A 19139-nucleotide genomic window follows, 5' to 3' on the forward strand; every position below is an offset into this window, starting at 1 on the left:
TTTTTTTTTTTTTTTTTTAATATTTACTTATTTGGCTGAGCCGGGTCTTAGTTGTGGCATTCAGGATCTGGTTCCCTGACCAGGGATCAAACCTGGGGCCCCTGAATTGGGAGCACAGGGTCTTAACCACTGGACCACCAGGGAAGTCCCTTGTCTCTCATCTTGATGTTGGGGCTTCCCTAAGTACTGTTGCTCAGCTTCAGTGTGTGTCTTGCAGTCCTTTTGGCAGTGATCTACTCTTAACTATCCTGGAGGCCTGCCGGTGTGATGGTAAACTGTGGGGGAGGGAAAACATTCTATAACCTTGCAGTAAATCCCAGTCTCTATGGGGCCTCTGTTTGAGGATGTGGCCTTCACAAGTGTTTCTGACTCTCCCCAGGGATATGGCTCTTTCCCCTGGCCCTACTCCTTACCTTGGCTGCAGCATTTCCTTGAAGCCCTATCCCCTGCTGATATGTTCCCCCAACACACCACATCACATGAGAAAGGAAGGATGTAGAAGGCTGAATTGGGGGAGAATTTATTTCCTCTAGCTGGGATGAGATTTCAGAATTGCACTCCGGCCAAGTCCTTTCTCTGGAGAGTAAGATTCTGCTACATAGAAAGCTCCATTGCCACCCCCTCATCCCCATCCCCTCCAGAGCCACCAGGGCACCTCTCTCCATCCTCACCATGAGAGCCTGCAGGGGTTCCTGAAGGGAACACCCCACAACAGTCTGGCTCCCAGGATTTTCTCCCTCTCAACTAGTCATCCATAAGTCCCCCTGCAAATGAAGCAGAAATCAGGACTCACCATCATCTCGATTGATTCTAGTTGTCTAAATTAGGGACCTCCATGCTCCACAGGTACCCTAGTTGTTCACACTGAGGACTGTCATGCCCCAGTGACAATATCATCAAGGGTGAAGAGCCTGTAATAAAAGTACCAGTAGATGCTAGAGACATGTTCTTGAACATGTACATTCATGACAGTATAACCAAATAAATATTTCGCATGTTAAGAAAAATTAACCAGGTAGTGATTAAAAAGTACAATCCCTAAGTGAATACCCAATTCCACCTGCCAAAAGGGATGTCCAATGATGTTATAGGGGATTTCCTATAAGACTCAAAGTGCCCTCTCTATAAGGTACAGGCAAGACTCGAAGCTCCAGGGTCTGGAGAGGGTAGTGTAGGAGGGGGAAGGTAAGGTGTATTCTGAAAAAGAGAATATGTGTAGAACACCCTAGGGATATCATAAAAGGCTACTGTAGATGACATTAAACCAGGCCTTGGTCCTCCAGTCCCAGTGTCTACTCTAAAGATTAGAACCTAAGCTCACCTAACCCATTTCTGACTTCTGGGTGTTCCACACATGTTTCTAAACTCTGGAGAATGGACACTGTCTATTTTGGGCAGAGTGAGAAGAAATGTGGTCAAGACAATATACAAAAGATTTAGAGAAAATGAGGACATGCTTAATCTTTGGATTTGAATATCCTGCATTGGTCTGTTGAAATGTGTGTGTGTGTGTGTGTGTGTGTGTGTGTGTACAGTCTTTGTGAAGCTTTTCTAACTTCAGAAGTATAAAAGGTTACTAACACAAAACATATCATTTAGAAGTCTAATTACTTATCTTTTTATTATACTTGGTTTTGTAAATTTGAAATAATAATCATTAGTTTGAATTTTTGTGTTAATTATTCTGAGTGAAGTTGGCAAAGGTGGATGGAAGCTATAACAAATTAAATATTCAAAATTACATAAGTATAAAAAAAGTTCTATTTCTGGGTTGATGAAAGTAAAAAACTTATATGGGAAAAATGGTGTTCATATTTGTGACAATGTGGATGAATCCAGAGGACATCATGCTAAGAGAAAGCCAGACAGAGAAAGGCAAATACTGCCTATTATCAATTATATGCAGAATCTACAAAGAAAAAAGTCAAACTCATAGAAACAGAGGAGTGCTTTGCCAAGGGCTAGGGTTGGGGGAAATAAGGAGTGGGTGGCAACAGGGTACAAACTTTGTATGAGATGAAAGTCGTAGGATCTAATGTACAACATGGTGACCAGAGTTGATAATACTGTATTGTATAATTGAAATTTGCTGAGAAAGTATTGATACAACTTAAATGTAAATATGCGCGATGAAAAAACGACGGAATTGTGAACAAAGGAGATCCTGAGAGTATAAATCACTGGGAAACGGCCAAAATCCTAGGAGAATTTCAGAGTTTCAAAGGCTATGAAAATGGTGGGTTCAAGCCGAGATCCCCAAGAGATCTGAGGAACCAGGAAAAATGTGATTTCCAGGTGGAATGAATAGAAAATTGACTAAGGTCTAGAAGACCCATGAGGGTGGAGGGACAGAGCTGTGGGGCGGATGTTTAGGGAGGGGCCGTGGTAAAGCCTCCTCCTCTATTACTCCCTCCCACACCCTCAGGAGCCCTTTGTGACCAAACAAAGCTTTATGATGTAGGCCTAGGACTTTAGTCTCCAAGTACATGCCCTGTGCTCAGTTGCCTGCGGGCAACCGTGTGATTCACATGATGGAGAATGCTCTCTTTTCTCTGAAAAGCACTTTTGATACTTGGCAGTACTCCAGTTGCACTCTCTGTGTGAGTGACATCATCCTAGCCTTTCTGTGTGGACTGGGGCTCTTTTTCCTGTTACTCCCGTACCTCGAGAATAATGTTTCTTCACCACCTCCTAGGAAACGTGCAAACATCAGGAAGGTAAGGAACCCCTGGGCCAGACCCACAAGCACATGATTCTCTCTTCTTTCCTATTATTATATCCACTTTTCTCAGTCAACAACAGAGACTCCTGAAATGGGAAAGAATGGGACATCTATTCTCAAGTATAGAATATCATTCCTGTAAGTACAAGCCAGCCTGGGCAGGGGATAGAGTGAACACTGGGATTTCTATCCAAAGATCTCAGACCAGTTGCCCAGGTATGGTAGAGGGCTCCAGGGCAAGTCTCACATACAGTGACCGGAGGTCGAGGACTGGATACCGAGTTCAATCTCAGCCAGAGGACAGGCCCATGAGCACTGGATCACCAGCTGTGAACGGGTGTCTTGGATGAGGGCTGATCTGCTGGTAGTGCTGAGGCCCTCAGAGCCTCAGAGCTGGGGCTGGAGTGGCCCTGGCCTTGGGAAGCCGAGACCCACCTGTTGGAGCTCAGATGAATCCGTAGTTCAGAGAATGTTGTGTATTTCTTGAGCAGAGGAACAGTGACGAAAGAAATCCAGGGTGAATCTCACACTGAAAATCCTTCTTTATGTTCTTCAGAGAAGGAAAACAGAAAATAGTTTTATCTTGTTTAAAAATGAGTGAAAGGAAAGAAAAACCACAGAGCTCTGTTAGTTAAATGTAGAAAGTCATATTATGTTATGGACACTGAGTGTCTGATGCTTGTCTAGAGAGGGGAGAGTAAGAATTGGGTCCCAGGTTCTCATTTGTTCTGTCTCTCAGCATCAAATGGAGCCGAAGGGGAGACATAAGATTGACGAGAAAAAGAGAGTTGTGAAAGGTAAGTTGTGCCATTCATCCCTGTGTGCCCCGAGGGTTAGCCCCCATCTCTCCCAGCCCTGAGGGCCCAGCTCCACAGGCTCCGAGGAGGCCAGTGGCAGGGCCTGTCCCTCAAGAAACAGAACCCTCAGGGAGGCTCCTGGGAAGGAGACCATAACCCAGATACCTCCCAGATCCCATGTGCACAATGAAGTGGTAAGGGGCCTGGAAAAGGGTGTGGCCCAGCAGGGGTGTGTGGGCTACAGTGGACCAATAGCGCCTGGATTGGGAGGTGGGACCTCCAGGTTCAACCGTGGACAAGTTGTTTAACTTTGCTCAGATTCCTCTGTAAGGTGACCCCTGCCCATTCTCCCCCAAAGGGAGGATGTGAGGGTGGCAAGGGGTCATGGATATGCAAGTACTTTGTAAATGATAAACCCTTTCATGAGCTTCGCCATCACTGTCAGGGATCATTTGGCTTTGGACGCTGGTGCTTGGGCCACAGTCTTCCAGTAGTGTCCCCATAAAGCGACAGGGCACTCAGCCTCTTGTAAGACCCTTTAGGCCCTTGCCTTCACCATCATGACCCACTCTGCTGATTTCCAGCTTGCAGAAATTGCCTGGAAGAGCTGGAAAAGGCTCGGGACCTGATTTCACTTCTGCGAAGGTAAAGAATCCTTCCCTTCTCTCCTGGGTTCTTCTTCCACTCAAAGCCTATGGTGTGACACCTGGGCTGCAGGGAGCCTGGGGCTGAAATGCGAGGGGGAGCCCTGAGGACAGCGTATGTCTAAAGCCATGGGGTGAGGGACAGCAGGAGCATTGTGAAGTCAGCATGGGTCCGTGGAGGGCCGTGGGCCACAGGTGCCCACCCCTGCCTGCCCTGCCCAGCCCTCCTGGCCCTGGGGGCTCCTGGCTGAACCTTGTTCCTCATGTCTCCTGCAGCCATCTGGGGAAGCTCCCTGACAAGGGCGGCTTCCATCAGCTTTCCTGTCAAGACCCCCTTGGTGAGGTGTGCAAAGCAGCGCCTGCTGCAGCCCACCAGCCCTGCAGGGAACCTGCAGAAGTGGATGTTCCTGCCCCGTGCCCATCAGCTGCCCTGGTTCCTCTGACCCAGGGCTCTTTACCTGCGGCCTCCACCCTGTGAATAGAACCTCAAGACCAATCCAACTTGAAGAGAATCACCCTTGGCACTCTTGCAAAGAGCTCACCTCCAGGTAATTCTTTTTTGGCATCTACCACTGCAGCCATCTTGAGTCTTGGCCTCGCATGCTATCAGATTTTGCTCCTGTCCTTCTGGTGGAAGGTTACCAAGGCCTTGTTCTTCCCCACATCATCACAGAGTAAGTCCTGGCAAGAACACCTGTCCCACCAGCCACCAGGGGCCCCGTTCTCGGGAGGGCCCACAGACAGGCAGGCAGAGACTGGTAGCCCCTTATTTGTCAACCCTGAAGTCCAGAAGCTGCTGGAGCTTCTAATCACCAAGAAAGTAAAACTAAACGTTTGTAAGGAGAAAGAAGAGGATGGGTCATTCTCAGAACAAATGAGCTCAGACTACCACCTGAACACTTTAGGGAACATGTGGAAATCACTGGGTGCTGAGCAGGACAACACAACCCCTCAATCCTTCTGGAACATGAAAGACAAAACAGAGCAGCTACCCGGTCCTCAGCAGCTCTTACACTGCGAGGTCTTGAGGGACCACTTGGAACAGAAATATAGCCAGCTCTACTGGGGTCTCCCCTCTCTGCACAGCGAGTCCCTGGTGGCTATTAGGAGCTCTGCTCAACAGCAGGCACCCTTTGTTTTATTCAGTGGAGTTTCTCATGGCTTTTCAGTTTCAATTCAACCTAGAATCCCTTCAGGTGCTTCCCAGGCCCCAGTCTTGCCCTGCCCGGGGGTCCCACCCCAGCCTTTCACTCAAAACGTGCCTCCCTGCCAGCCCCCACCTCTGGCTCAGATCCAGGCCCAGCCCTACCTCCCATCTTCTCTCCTATTCAGACCACCTTATTCTCCACCCCAGATGAGTACCCGTGGACTAGATTGTCCTACATTTCAGAACAAGACACTATATTTTGTCCCAAATGAAACTCAATGTCTGAAATGCCCCTTGTTGCAGAAGCAACTGAAAAGTGGGGAGCCTTCACCCTCTGTGGTCAAAAGATCTCAGAAAGGCTTTAGCCAACTCGTTCTCAACCTTCCTCAAGACAGGAGACGCTCTCAGGACCAAAGGTCAGTCTCCATTCATCACGAGGACTTAATTGGCCCCGATTTCCAGAAGCAACATCTTCCAAAGAGGCTCATCCAAGATCAAACCAAGAGGGGCCTGGCCCTCAGTATCCACCTGCCTCTGTCTCTGGAATTGAGCTCCTCTCAGTGCCAATTTTTAAGGACTTATCAGGCACAGGGCAAGCAGGGGCCCTGGCAGCCCTCTGCTTTGACAGGCAAAAGGAGACTGGACCGACAGAAGATAAGGTCCAGGTGCCCTAGGAGATCCCATAGGAAGGGTCAAATGCAATTCGAACCGGGGCAGGATTTCGGCAAGGGTCTAAGGCCATGTCTGAGGAGGATCTCAAAAGCTTCCTCCAGGACCAGCCTCCCAGTGAAGTCTCTGCAAAGAAACTCTGAAAAGGAGTCAGAAAGATACTTGATGAGGCCCTTGAAGAGTGACTCTGGAAAGTGTTTACCCAGTAGCCCAGAGAAGAAACATCTAGAAAAATTCTTGCAAGCCCATTTGAGCACAAAGTTGAGGCAGATTAATCAAGGCATGACGCCTGTGATTGTGCGTCAATCCTGACTTGCTGCCAACTAAGCTTTTTATAAGCCCCACCCTCACGAGGAAATCAGAAATCTAGCATCCTTGAAGTTTTGGAAACCCTCCCGTGAGCTTTCCTTCCTCAGTCCAAGCATTCGGCAGATGCTGGAAGCACATATTATAAGGTGGCGGGTAAGGCACAGGTGGGGCTTACCCAACCAGGCCTTTGAGCCCATCAATCTCAAGCCAGGTGGGGCTCAACCCTTGTCCTCTCCAAGGTCCACCTTTTCCCCCTCTGCCACCTGTCAATCTAGAGCACACTCAAAAGCCAACTTTGCTAATAAGTTCTCTGGAAAACCTCAGCCCCATCAGGGAATGAAAGTGATAACAAAAGCAACAGTTCCCACCCTGGTGAGTCCCCTCCCTGTTCCCTCACCTGAGCATACAGAAATCCAGAGGGCCCTGGCAAAGACTTCACCTGGTGACAGGTATGGGCCCTCAGAGGCCCCTCTGACTGGACAGGAGGGCAGACTGCCTTATCAGATGCCCACAGTCAATCTCATGGGCAGAAGCTGGGAGAATGGGACTGTCTTGGGGTTTCCAGCCACTAGGAAAACCCTGTCACCACCAAGAAAGTCAGTTGCCCAACATCCAAAGGAGCCACGCCTTAAAACAGGTGGCTCAAGGCCGTGCCACTGGTGAGCTCCTTCCAGACTCTCACAGTGACATCCGCATTCAAGACTATGCCATTGGCCTGCCCCTCCAGGACTTTGCCACCAACGTGCTCCTTCAAGACTATCACACTGATGTGCTCCTTTCTTCAGACATCTTGGCTTCTCACAGGTCTCTTTCCAGTTCCCAGAGGGAACATGCTAGTGAGGACGCACCAGCTTTCCAGGTGGTGCCATATGACCTCAACGTGAGTGAACAGAGCAGCCAGGGCCAGCAGAAATTCAAGAAACCACAACTTCAGGACCCATTTAAAAGCCAGAGTGAGATGTCTGCCCCAACAGAGGAGTGGGGGGACTTTAAGAGGTCCCAACCAAAAGAGCATGAAGAAGTGAAGAGCCAGAGGGAGATGCTCGCATCAGCTGAGGAGTGGAGGGGTTTCACGAAGCCCCAACCAGGACAGCATGAAGAAGCAAAAAGCCAGAGCAAGATGCCTGCCCCAGCTGAGGAGTGGAGGTGCGTTAGGAGCCTCCAACCAGGAGAACATGAAGAAACGAGAAGCAACCAGGAACAACAGGAGCCCAGGAAACCAAGATTTAGGGACCCGTGTAAGGGCCAGTTTGCCTCGACTGAGGGGAGGGAGGACAACTGGAGGCCCAAACCAGGAGAGTATAAAGAAAGGTCTTCAGGACTAAAGGCTTCTCAAGCAAGTGGGATGAGCCACGCTTCTCAGGTCAGGGGAAGAGGAGAGTTCCTTGGGAGCAAACACCCCCAGTTCTCACCAGGGAAGAGACAGCTTTCACCAGAAAGCCAAAAAAGGATGAGGCAGTATTTTAGCCACAATAAAAAAGGCAAAGGAATAGAAGAATCCCTTCAAAAAGGCAAGCCTGCATCAGCCACTGCTCACCAGCAGAAACCAATCAAAGGCAAATCTGTTGTAGAGAGCTGGCCTATTAACCCTTGTGCGATTGCAAGAGCTGTTGGACAGGTCCTAAGAGAGAAACTGGGGCTTCACCCAGGACTCTGTGCCTCAGAGTTAAATCAGCACCCAGAACAGCTCCGGGCCCCAGCAGAGGGGCCCTTCCCACTACCACAGGGGTCTCTCCTCTTCAGAACAGAGAAGAGTGTTGAAAGATACAGCCTACAGTCACCAAGCCAGCCCCAAGGACCACAGCTACCTTAACAAGAGCAGGCATACCAGAGGCAGGGGCGACAAGTTAGCCTTCCAACCCAGGGAACTGGAGTCCCCAGTCAGACCCTGCCAGCATGGACCAAGGGTGGCAGGTGACTCAGGCCACCTGCGCCATCACCCAACAGGTCCTCAAAAATGTGTTCCCTCTGGTCAGCCAAAGTGTGCTTCTCATGCCTTTCCTGGTAGGAAAGTAGTGCCAAAAAAAGTTCAGTTCATGTAAAGAAAAACCTGCTGCTTCTCACGTTAACAAACTGTCTATGTGCTACTGGCTTCTTCCTCCCACAATTTGTATTGTTTCCCAAAATACATGTTTTTTCTCATGAGAAGTGGTGGCCTCTGTCTGTGCCCTGCTGGGGGGAAGGGAAGGGATCAGGGTCCACTCTTCCCAGGTGCCTGCTCTGGCTTCCAGATGGGATGGGGCCATGGAGGGAGGTTGATCCCAGCGTGGAATACTCATCCTCACCTCAATTCCCTCACTGCACTTAAGTTTCCATAATAGCAGCATTACAGAAACAAGCAACAGCATTCAGGACGTGTCAAGGTGAACTAAACCTAAAGACCTCCCCCTTCTCAGGAACCGGCTCAGTCCTCTCCTGCTCTCTCTCTACCTTGAACTTCTGGGACTGTAGGGGAGGGGTTTGCAGAGGCTGAAATTCCCCTCAGGCTCCAGAAAGTGTCACAGACAAGTTCACAGGTCAGAATAAGGAGGGGAGTTTGGGGGCAGTGCTAGCCCAGAGTCCAGAGGTGGCAGAAACCTTGCCCCCATGTCTTGGTGGGGATAGATGATGCCTGCCCTGGAAGCTCCTTCTCTCCCCGATGGAGCTGGGATTCAGGTGGGCTGGGAGTGTCACCTGGCCTCTGCCTTTCTCACACACTGGAGCAACGGTGAGAACAAAGACCACGCACTCCCAGCTCTGAGGGTGTGAGGTGAGGACCATGGAGGCCGCCTAGGGCCGTCCACTCCTGCCCCAGAGGAGAGGACAGCCCTACTCACAGTGTCCACCTCCCCCAGGGAGCGAGCAGGGGTGTGACTTGTGTGCAGTCACCTCACTGTCTGTCATGTGCCCCTAGGGTGGGATGCAGGGGACGGAGGCAAGTGGCAGAGGTGCCCATAAATGGCACAGTGACCAAGGAGCCCCTGGCGTCCCACCACCATGTACAGGCCCAGAGAAAAGAAGTTAGGGGCCAGTGCCTCACGGTGGCCCCAGCCCAGACTCTCCCCCGACGCCAGCTCCCAGAGCCCAGACAGAGGGAAGGCGCCTGGAGCTCCTCCACAGAGGGCCAGGCTCCCAGAGGCCGCGGAGCCACCAAGCAGGGAAGGTTCACTTCCCCACAATGTATTTAATCAACCTTCACAGGACTGGGAGCTCACAACAGACTCGCGGTCTGTGACCTTCACCTACACGTGTGGCCCAAGGAGGCTCCCAGGGGACAGGTGGGACTTAACAGGCTCAGGGCCTGTGCTGGGGTCGTAGCAAGTCTCAACTGCTATCAGCCTTGCTCACCCCAGAGCCTAGAGGGGGAAGAGGCCAGCAGACAGGATGTGTCACCCAGTGGGTGGGAAGTGACCTGTGGAGAATGAGGGTGCCGTCAGCTTTCCTCCCCGGCCCGTCCACACAGGAAACCAGGGATACACGAGCAATTCTACAGAGCAATTTGGGGCTCTGTGTCACAGTCACTCCCCATGGTGGAGAGTACTGCACCAGGAGGGTCCCCCGATCCAGGTGACAGCTCGAATGGCCCTGCTCTACGCCTGTCAGGACCCCAACATGTGGGACCAGGACCTGCTTGGGGGGAGCAGGCACAGGCCTGCTTGTGCTGTGGTTTCTCCCTGAAGCCAGGTCTCACCTCTGGGCCCCATCCTCCAGGGTGGACACAGCACTGGGGGCACAGCCAGGGCCTGAGGGGGGGTCTGGGACCCAGAGCACAGAACAACCTCCAGAGCTCAGGAGAGGGGGGCACAGAGCGGAGACCCTGAGCCTGACTGCTGCCAGGTCCTCTCAGGGGCACCAAGAGGTGAGTGCTGGGTTTGAGGGTGCTGGACGCCCAAGGCACGTGTCGGGAGAAGTGACACAGAGGGACACTGACAGAACAGCAAGAAACAAGAAGGTGAAAGTCCCTTTGCCCTTCTGCTGTGAGGTGCAGAAAGGCCAGCAATGGAGGGCCCCTCACTAAGAGTCCCCAACACAGGGACCCACACTCACCCCACACGGGGACCTCTCAGAGATAATACACAGACTTCACAGAGACCTCTCACAGGAGCCTTATACAGAGCCCTCTATGAGAAGAGAAATCTCAAGAGACCTGCACACAGTTTCATGCAGTCCACACACAGGCGCCCAGTGCCCCACCGAGACCACAGAGACCCAACAGTGGCCTGACACCCACTCAAATGAGCCTGAGCCACCAGCCGGCTCTGAGTGCATCCCAAGCCATGTAGCAAACTGAAGGTGCAGAAGGAGATCAGTACAAGTGCCCACAGAGAAAATTCTTGTGTAGTTTTTAATTACTTCTGAAAAAAAAGAATTACACATTCCCCATGAAAACCCGCAAAATCCTTTCCTTCACAGGTTTTACTTAGCTTGAGCTCTGACTCACAGTTGAAAGAATGACAGACTTGGAAAAGGAGCAAAACTCTGCCAGCATCTAATGAGGGAAAAATCTTTGTCCAATGTTAAATATTGTTTGGTCAAATGGCATCAGGGTGTCACATGCTTTGTTTTGCCGGAGACAAGTCCCTGCACTCAAAGTGACTTCTTTCCTTTGGAAACATGATGTAGAGAGGCCTACAGCAAGTGGGATCTATGGTGAAATGAACCGGCAAAGAGGCATCTCACCCCTACTTCCTAGCTGTGCAAATGGCATGGGATTTCACACAGAATAGCTTGTGTCAGGTTTGTGAGATTTGCTTCATTTTTCAATGGAGTGAGCCACCTTACCAAACACACGAAGCTTATTCACAAATGTGACAGATTTTTGGCAATATGTCTATTACATTAACTGGCATATTTGTACTTAACTGCCTAATTTTAAATGATATTGTTTATTTTACTCCTTTAAAAATATAGTAGTACAGTCAAGATGGTTGTATGGTACGCATGTCTCTCGAACATGAAAAAATCCTAGTGTTCACCTGTGATAACTTAAACTTCTGAACCATTTAGAAGAATTCATATTTTACATTATTCTAAGAAATGTGCATTTTCCATGACTCAGGAAATTTATATTTTATTTATTTATTATAGGGCTACAAAAGGGATGCACTGCTTAAAACAATTTTGAAATCTTAGAAAAGATGTCACTTAATTGGTGCTTGAAATATATATTACCTCATATTGCTTGGGAATTGGCATTTTAACATCTGTTAAAGAAAGTATACCTTTAATCAACATTTCTATTATAATAATAATAGAGGTCTCACTGTCTGCCTAATACTTTCCAAATTGTGCACTCGGTTGAGACTACATATTTCTCATTGGTCATAAATTCCGTTGCCCTTTACATGGTAAAATCTGGATAATGTACAGATGTCAAGTATTATGTCTGGTTAAGTCTCTCAGGTCACTCTGTGGGGTAACAGTGTCATGGTCCTTTCTCTCAAAAGAGAGGAGTGAGCTGATGTGAGGGCACTGTGTATTTTTTTAATTAAGAAAAACAAATATTCAGGCTGTAAAATATTGTTAAAAATCATAGCTATTAATTTTTTGGAATGTGCTCCCTTTGTGACATTTTCTTATGTTATGGAATCACACAACTTTGGAAAGTAGCCACAGATGTCCTCTAATAGCCAATCAATAATATTTACTAACTAGACTAGCTCATCATTTTCCTATAGATACCCACACCTACAACATCTCACATTCATGAAAATGACACTCTCTTTTTGGAAGTTTAAGCTGATATTTCTAAACCATTTGTTTGAGATAAAACTAAATTCTAGTAAGAGGCATTATAAAATAATGTAATTCCCAACAAAATATATGAGGATTTAGGAAATACTGGCATCTTTCATTGGAAAACACAGTTGCCTCATATCCTGATAACAAGAAGTTTGAGTGACACAGCTCTTTGGTCTAAGCATTTGTATGCGTGTGTGTGTGTGTGTGTGTGTGCTTTAGCTGGTCCTCTGGATTGGATGCATTAATATTCTACTTTTAAGATGTGTGGGCTAGAATATTTTTACACAAGCGATGCATAGGATATGTGGTTTATAAATTAGGCTCTATGGCCATTCTTATCCCTCATGGAATGGAACATGAGGGTAAACAGAACAACCAGCACAAATACTTTCTGGAAAAACGATGACATTCCCATGAACTTTCCCAGTAGAAGAAAAAAGGTGGAGACTTCAGGTAGGCAGCTGAGATACATTCGCCCCACAAATAAGTACATAAATTTCAGTCTATTAAAACTGGAAGGGGGGCTTCCAAGAAGATGGCGGAACAGTAAGGCGCGGAGATCACCTTCCTCCCTACAGATACACCAGAAATACATCTACACGTGGAACAACTCCTACAGAACACCTAATGAACGCTGGCAGAAGACCTCAGACATCCCAAAAGCCAAGAAACCTCCCACGTACCTGGGTAGGGCAAAAGAAAAGAGAATAAACAGAGACAAAAGAATAGGGACGGGACCTGCACCAGTGGGAGGGAGCTGTGAAGGATAAAAGGTTTCCACACACTAGGAAGCCCCTTCGTGGGCAGAGACTGCGGGTGGTGAAGCGGGAAAGCTTCGGAGCCGCGGAAGAGAGCACAGCAACAGGGGTGCGGGGGCTAAAGCGGAGAGATTCCCGCACAGAGGATCGGTGCCAACCGGCACTCACCAGCCCGAGAGGCTTGTCTGCTCCCCCGCCGGGGCGGGCGGGGCTGGGAGCTGAGGCTCGGGCTTTGGAGAGCAGGGAGAGGACTGCGGTTGGCGGCATGAACACAGCCTGCAGGGGGTTAGTGCGCCACGGCTGGCCGGGAGGGAGTCCGGGGAAAAGTCTGGACCAGCCGAAGAGGCAAGAGACTTTTTCTTCCCTCTTTGTTTCCTGGTGCGCGAGGAGAGGGGATTAAGAGCGCTGCTTAAAGGAGCTCCAGAGACGGGCGCGAGCCGCGGCTAAAAGCGCGGACCCCAGAGACGGGCATGAGACGCTAAGGCTGCTGCTGCTGCCACCAAGAAGCCTGTGTGCGAGCACAGGTCACTATCCACACCCCACTTCCGGGGAGCCTGTGCAGCCCGCCATTGCCAGGGTCCCGGGATCCAGGGACAACTCCCCCGGGAGAACGCATGGCGCGCCTCAGACTGGTGCAACGTCATGCCGGCCTCTGCCGCCGCAGGCTTGCCCCGCACTCCGTGCCCCTCCCTCCTCCCTGGCCTGAGTGAGCCAGAGCCCCCGAATCAGCGGCTCCTTTAACCCCGTCCTGTCTGAGCGAAGAACATTCGCCCTCCGGTGACCTACAAGCAGAGGCGGGGCCAAATCCAAAGCTGAGCCCCTGGGAGCTGTGAGAACAAAGAAGAGGAAGGCAAATCTCTCCCAGCAGCCTCAGAAGCAGCGGATTAAATCTCCACAATCCACTTGATGTACCCTGCACCTGTGGAATACATGAATAGACAACGAATCAGCCCAAATTAAGGAGGTGGACTTTGAGAGCAAGAGTTATGATTTTTTCCCCTTTCCCTCTTTCTGTGAGTGTGTCTGTGTATGCTTCTGTGTCAGATTATGTCTGTATTGCTTCGCTTTCACCATTTGTCCTAGGGCTGGGCTCTATTCGTCCTTTTTTTTTTCTCTTCATAATTATCTTTTACTTTAATAACTTTATTATATTTTACCTTACGTTATCTTCTTTCTTTTTTTTCCTTCCATCCCTCCCTCCTTCCTCCCTCCCTTCTTTCTTTCTTTCTTTCTTTCTTCTTCTACTAATTCTTTCTTTCTACTTTTTCTCCCTTTTATTCTGAGACGTGTTGATGAAAGGCTCTTGGTGCTGCAGCCAGGAGTCAGTGCTGTGCCTCTGAGGTGGGAGAGCCAACTTCAGGACACAGGTCCACAAGAGACCTCCCAGCTCCACATAATATCAAACGGCAAAAATCTCCCAGAGATCTCCATCTCAACACCAGCACCCAGCTTCACTCAACGACCAACAAGCTACAGTGCTGGACATCCTATGCCAAACAACTAGCAAGACAGGAACACAACCCCACCCATTAGCAGAGAGGCTGCCTAAAATCATAATAAGTCCATAGACACCCCAAAACACACCACCAGACATGGACCTGCCCACCAGAGAGACAAGATCCAGCCTCAACCACCAGAACACTGGCACTAGGTCCCTCCACCAGGAAGCCTACACCACCAGCCTTAGGCACTGGGGACAGACACCAAAAACAACGGGAACTACGAACCTGCAGCCTGTAAAAAGGAGACCCCAAACACAGTAAGATAAGCAAAATGAGAAGACAGAAAAACACACAGCAGATGAAGGAGCAAGATAAAAACCCACCAGACCTAACAAATGAAGAGGAGATAGGCATTCTACCTGAAAAAGTATTCAGAATAATGATAGTAAAGATGATCCAAAATCTTGGAAATAGAATAGACAAAATGCAAGAAACACTGAACAAGGACCTTGAAGAACTAAAGATGAAACAATGATGAACAACACAATAAATGAAATGAAAAATACTCTTGATGGGATCAATAGCAGAATAACTGAGGCAGAAGAACGGATAAGTGACCTGGAAGATAAAATAGTGGAAATAACTACTGCAGAGCAGAAGAAAGGAAAAAGAATGAAAAGAACTGTGGACAGTCTCAGAGACCTCTGGGACAACATTAAATGCACCAACATTCGAATTATAGGGGTTCCAGAAGAAGAAGAGAAAAAGAAAGGGACTGAGAAAATATTTGAAGAGATTATAGTTGAAAACTTCCCTAATATGGGAAAGGAAATGGTCAATCAAGTCCAGGAAGCACAGAGAGTCCCATACAGGATAAATCCAAGGAGAAATACGCCAAGACACATATTAATCAAACTGTCAAAAATTAAATACAAAGAAAACATATTAAAAGCAGCAAGGGAAAAACAACAAATAACACACAGGGGAACCCCCATAAGGTTAACAGCTGATCTTTCAGCAGAAACTGCAAGCCAGAAGGGACTGGCAGGACATATTTAAAGTGATGAAGGAGAAAAACCTGCAACCAAGATTATTCTACCCAGCAAGGATCTCATTCAGATTTGATGGAGAAATTAAAACCTTTACAGACAAGCAAAAGCTGAGAGAGTTCAGCACCACAAAACCAGCTCTACAACAACTGCTAAAGGAATTTCTCTAGGCAAGAAACACAAGACAAGGAAAAGACCTACATTAACGAACCCAAAGCAATTAGGAAAATGGGAATAGGAACATACATATTGATAATTACCTTAAATGTAAATGGACTAAATGCTCCCACCAAAAGACATAGATTGGCTGAATGGATACAAAAACAAGACCCATATATTTGCTGTCTACAAGAGACCCACTTCAGACCTAGAGACACATACAGACTGAAAGTAAGGGGATGGAAAAAGATAATTCATGCAAATGGAAACCAAAAGAAAGCTGGAGTAACAATTCTCCTATCAGACAAAATAGACTTAAAAATAAAGGCTATTAGAAGAGACAAAGGAGGACACTATAATGATCAAGGGATCGATCCAAGAAGAAGATATAACAATTGTAAATATTTCTACACCCAACATAGGAGCACCTCAATACATAAGGCAAATACTAACAGCCATAAAAGGGGAAATCGACAGGAACACATTCATAGTAGGGGACTTTAACACCCCACTTTCACCAATGGACAGATCATCCAAAATGAAAATAAATAAGGAAACCCAACCTTTAAATTATACATTAAACAAGATGGACTTAATTGATATTTATAGGACATTCCATCCAAAAACAACAGAATACACATTTTTTTCAAGTGCACAAGGAACATTCTTCAGGATAGATCATATCTTGGGTCACAAATCAAGCCTTGGTAAATTTAAGAAAAGTGAAATTGTATCAAGTATCTTTTCTGACCACAACGCTATGAGACTAGGTATCAATTACAGGAAAAGATCTGTAAAAAATACAAACACATGGAGGCTAAACAATACACTACTTAATAACGAAGTGATCACTGAAGAAATCAAAGAGGAAATCAAAAAATACCTAGAAACAAATGACAATGGAAACACGACGACCCAAAATCTATGGGATGCAGCAAAAGCAGTTCTAACAGGGAAGTTTATAGCAATACAATCCTACATTAAGAAACAGGAAACATCTCGAATAACCAACCTAATAACCTTGCACCTAAAGCAATTAGAGAAAGAAGAACAAAAATTCCCCAAAGTTAGCAGAAGGAAAGAAATTAGAAAAATCAGAAAAAAATGAAAAAGAAATGAAGGAAACGATAGCAAAGATCAATAAAACTAAAAGCTGGTTCTTTGAGAAGATAAAACAAAATTGATAAACCATTAGCCAGACTCATCAAGAAAAAATGGGAGAAGACTCAAATTAATAGAATTAGAAATGAAAAAGAGGAAGTTACAACTGACACTGCAGAAATACAAAGGATCATGCGAGATTACCACAAGCAACTCTATGCCAATAAAATAGACAACTTGGAAGAAATGAACAAATTTTTAGAAATGCACAACCTGCCGAGACTGAACCAGGAAGAAATAGAAAATATGAACAGACCAATCACAAGCACTAAAATTGAAACTGTGATTAAAAATCTTCCAACAAACAAAAGTCCAGGACCAGGTGGCTTCACAGGAGAATTCTATCAAACATTTAAAGAAGAGCTAACACCCATCCTTCTCAAACTCTTCCAAAATACAGCAGAGGGAGGAACATACCCACACTCATTCTACAAGGCCACCATCACGCTCATACCAAAACCAGATATAGATACTACAAAAAAAGAAAATTACAGACCAATATCAATGACGAATATACATGCAATAATCTTCAACAAAATACTAGCAAACGAAATCCAACAGCACATTAAAAGGATCAAACACCATGATCAAGTGGGATTTATCCCAGGGATGCAAGGATTCTTCAATATACGCAAATCTATCAATGTGATTAACCATATTAACAAATTGAAGAAGAAAAACCATATGACCACCTCAATACATGCAGAAAACACTTTTGACAAAATTCAACACCCATTTATGAAAAAAAAACTCTCCAGAAAGTGGGCATAGAGGGAACCTACCTCAACATAATAACAGCCATATACAACAAACCCACAGCAAACATCATTTTCAATAGTGAAAAACTGAAAGCATTTCCTCTAAGATCAGGAGTAAGACAAGGATGTCCACTATTATTCAACATAATATTGGATGTCATAGCCACGGCAATCAGAGAAGAAAAAGAAATAAAAGGAATACAAATTGCAAAAGAAGAAGTTAAACTGTCACTGTTTGCAGATGACATGATACTATACATTAGAGAAACCTAAAGATGCCAGCAGAAAACTACTAGAGGTAATTAATGAATCTGGTTAAGTTGCAGGATACAAAATTAATACACAGAAATCTCTTGCATTCCTATACACTAATGATGAAAAATCTGAAAGAGAAATTGAGGAAACACTCCCATTTGCCACTGCAACAAAAAGAATAAAATACCTAGGAATAAACCTACCAAGGGAGACAAAAGCCCTGTATGCAGAAAACTGTAAGACACTGATGAAAGAATTTAAAGATGATACCAACAGATGAAGATATATAGCATGTTCTTGCATTGGAAGAATCAATATTGTGAAAATTACTATACTACCCAAAGCAATCTACAGATTCAATGAAATCCCTATCAAATTACCAGTGGCATTTTTTACAGAACTAGAACAAAACATCTTAAAATTTGTATGGAGAAACAAAAGACCCAGAATAGCCAAAGCAGTCTTGAGGGAAAGAAACGGGGCTGGAGGAATCAGACTCCCTGACTTCAGACTATACTACAAAGCTACAGTAATCAAGACAATATGGTACTGGCACAAAAACATAAACACAGATCAATGGAACAAGATAGAAAGCCCAGAGATAAACCTATGCACCTATGGTCAACTAATCTATGACAAAGGAGGCAAGGATATACAATGGAGCAAAGACAATCTCTTCAATAAGTGGTGCTGGGAAAACTGTACAGCTACATGTAAAAGAATGAAATTAGAACACTCCCTAACACCATACACAAAAATAAACTCAAAATGGATTATAGACCTAAATGTAAGACTGGACACTATAAAACTCTTAGAGAAAAACACAGGAAGAACACTCTTTGACATGAATCACAGCAAGATCTTTTTTGATCCACCTCCTAGAGTAATGGAAATAAAAACAAAAATAAACAAATGGGACCTAATGAAAGTTCAAAGCTTTTGCACAGCAAAGGAAACCATAAACAAGACGAAAAGACAAAACCTCAGAATGGGAGAAAATATTTGCAAAGGAATCAATGAACAAAGGATTTATCTCCAAAATATAGAAACAGCTCATGCAGCTCAATATTAAATAAACAAACAACCCAATCCAAAAATGGGCAGAAGACCTAAATAGACATTTCTCAAAAGAAGACATACAGGTGGCCAAGAAGCACATGAAAAGCTGCTCAACATCACTAATTATTAGAGAAATGCAAATCAAAACTACAATGAGGTATCACCTCACACCAGTTAGAAAGGGCATCATCAGCAAATCTACAAACAACGAATGCTGGAGGGGGTGTCGAGAAAAGGGAACCCTCTTGCACTGTTGGTGGGAATGTCACTTGAGACAGCCACTATGGAGAACTCTATGGAGGTTCCTTAAAAAACTAAAAATAGGGCTTCCCTGGTGGCGCAGCGGTTGAGAGTCTGCCTGCCGATGCAGGGGGCGCGGGTTCGTGCCCCGGTCCGGGAAGATCCCACATGCCGCGGAGTGTCTGGGCCCCTGAGCCATGGCTGCTGAGCCTGCGGGTCCGGAGCCTGTGCTCCGCAACGGGAGAGGCC

General features: G+C 46.4%; 1 protein-coding gene across 1 annotated transcript in view; it reads left to right on the top strand.

Annotated features, from left to right (window-relative positions):
• Positions 1–2528: 2528 nt before the first annotated feature.
• LOC103085774 (spermatogenesis-associated protein 31E1-like) overlaps positions 2529–19139 on the top strand; it is a 23553-nt gene continuing 6942 nt past the window's right edge. Inside the window, 8 exon segments of the mRNA XM_007470581.1 lie at positions 2529–2717; positions 3462–3519; positions 4104–4164; positions 4440–6920; positions 6922–6971; positions 7044–7993; positions 7995–8225; positions 8228–8292. Coding sequence (XP_007470643.1) covers positions 2529–2717; positions 3462–3519; positions 4104–4164; positions 4440–6920; positions 6922–6971; positions 7044–7993; positions 7995–8225; positions 8228–8292 — 4085 coding nt within the window.

The sequence above is a fragment of the Lipotes vexillifer genome, unplaced genomic scaffold (assembly GCF_000442215.2).
Source record: "Lipotes vexillifer unplaced genomic scaffold, Lipotes_vexillifer_v1.1 scaffold913, whole genome shotgun sequence".
Lineage (NCBI taxonomy): Eukaryota > Metazoa > Chordata > Mammalia > Artiodactyla > Lipotidae > Lipotes > Lipotes vexillifer.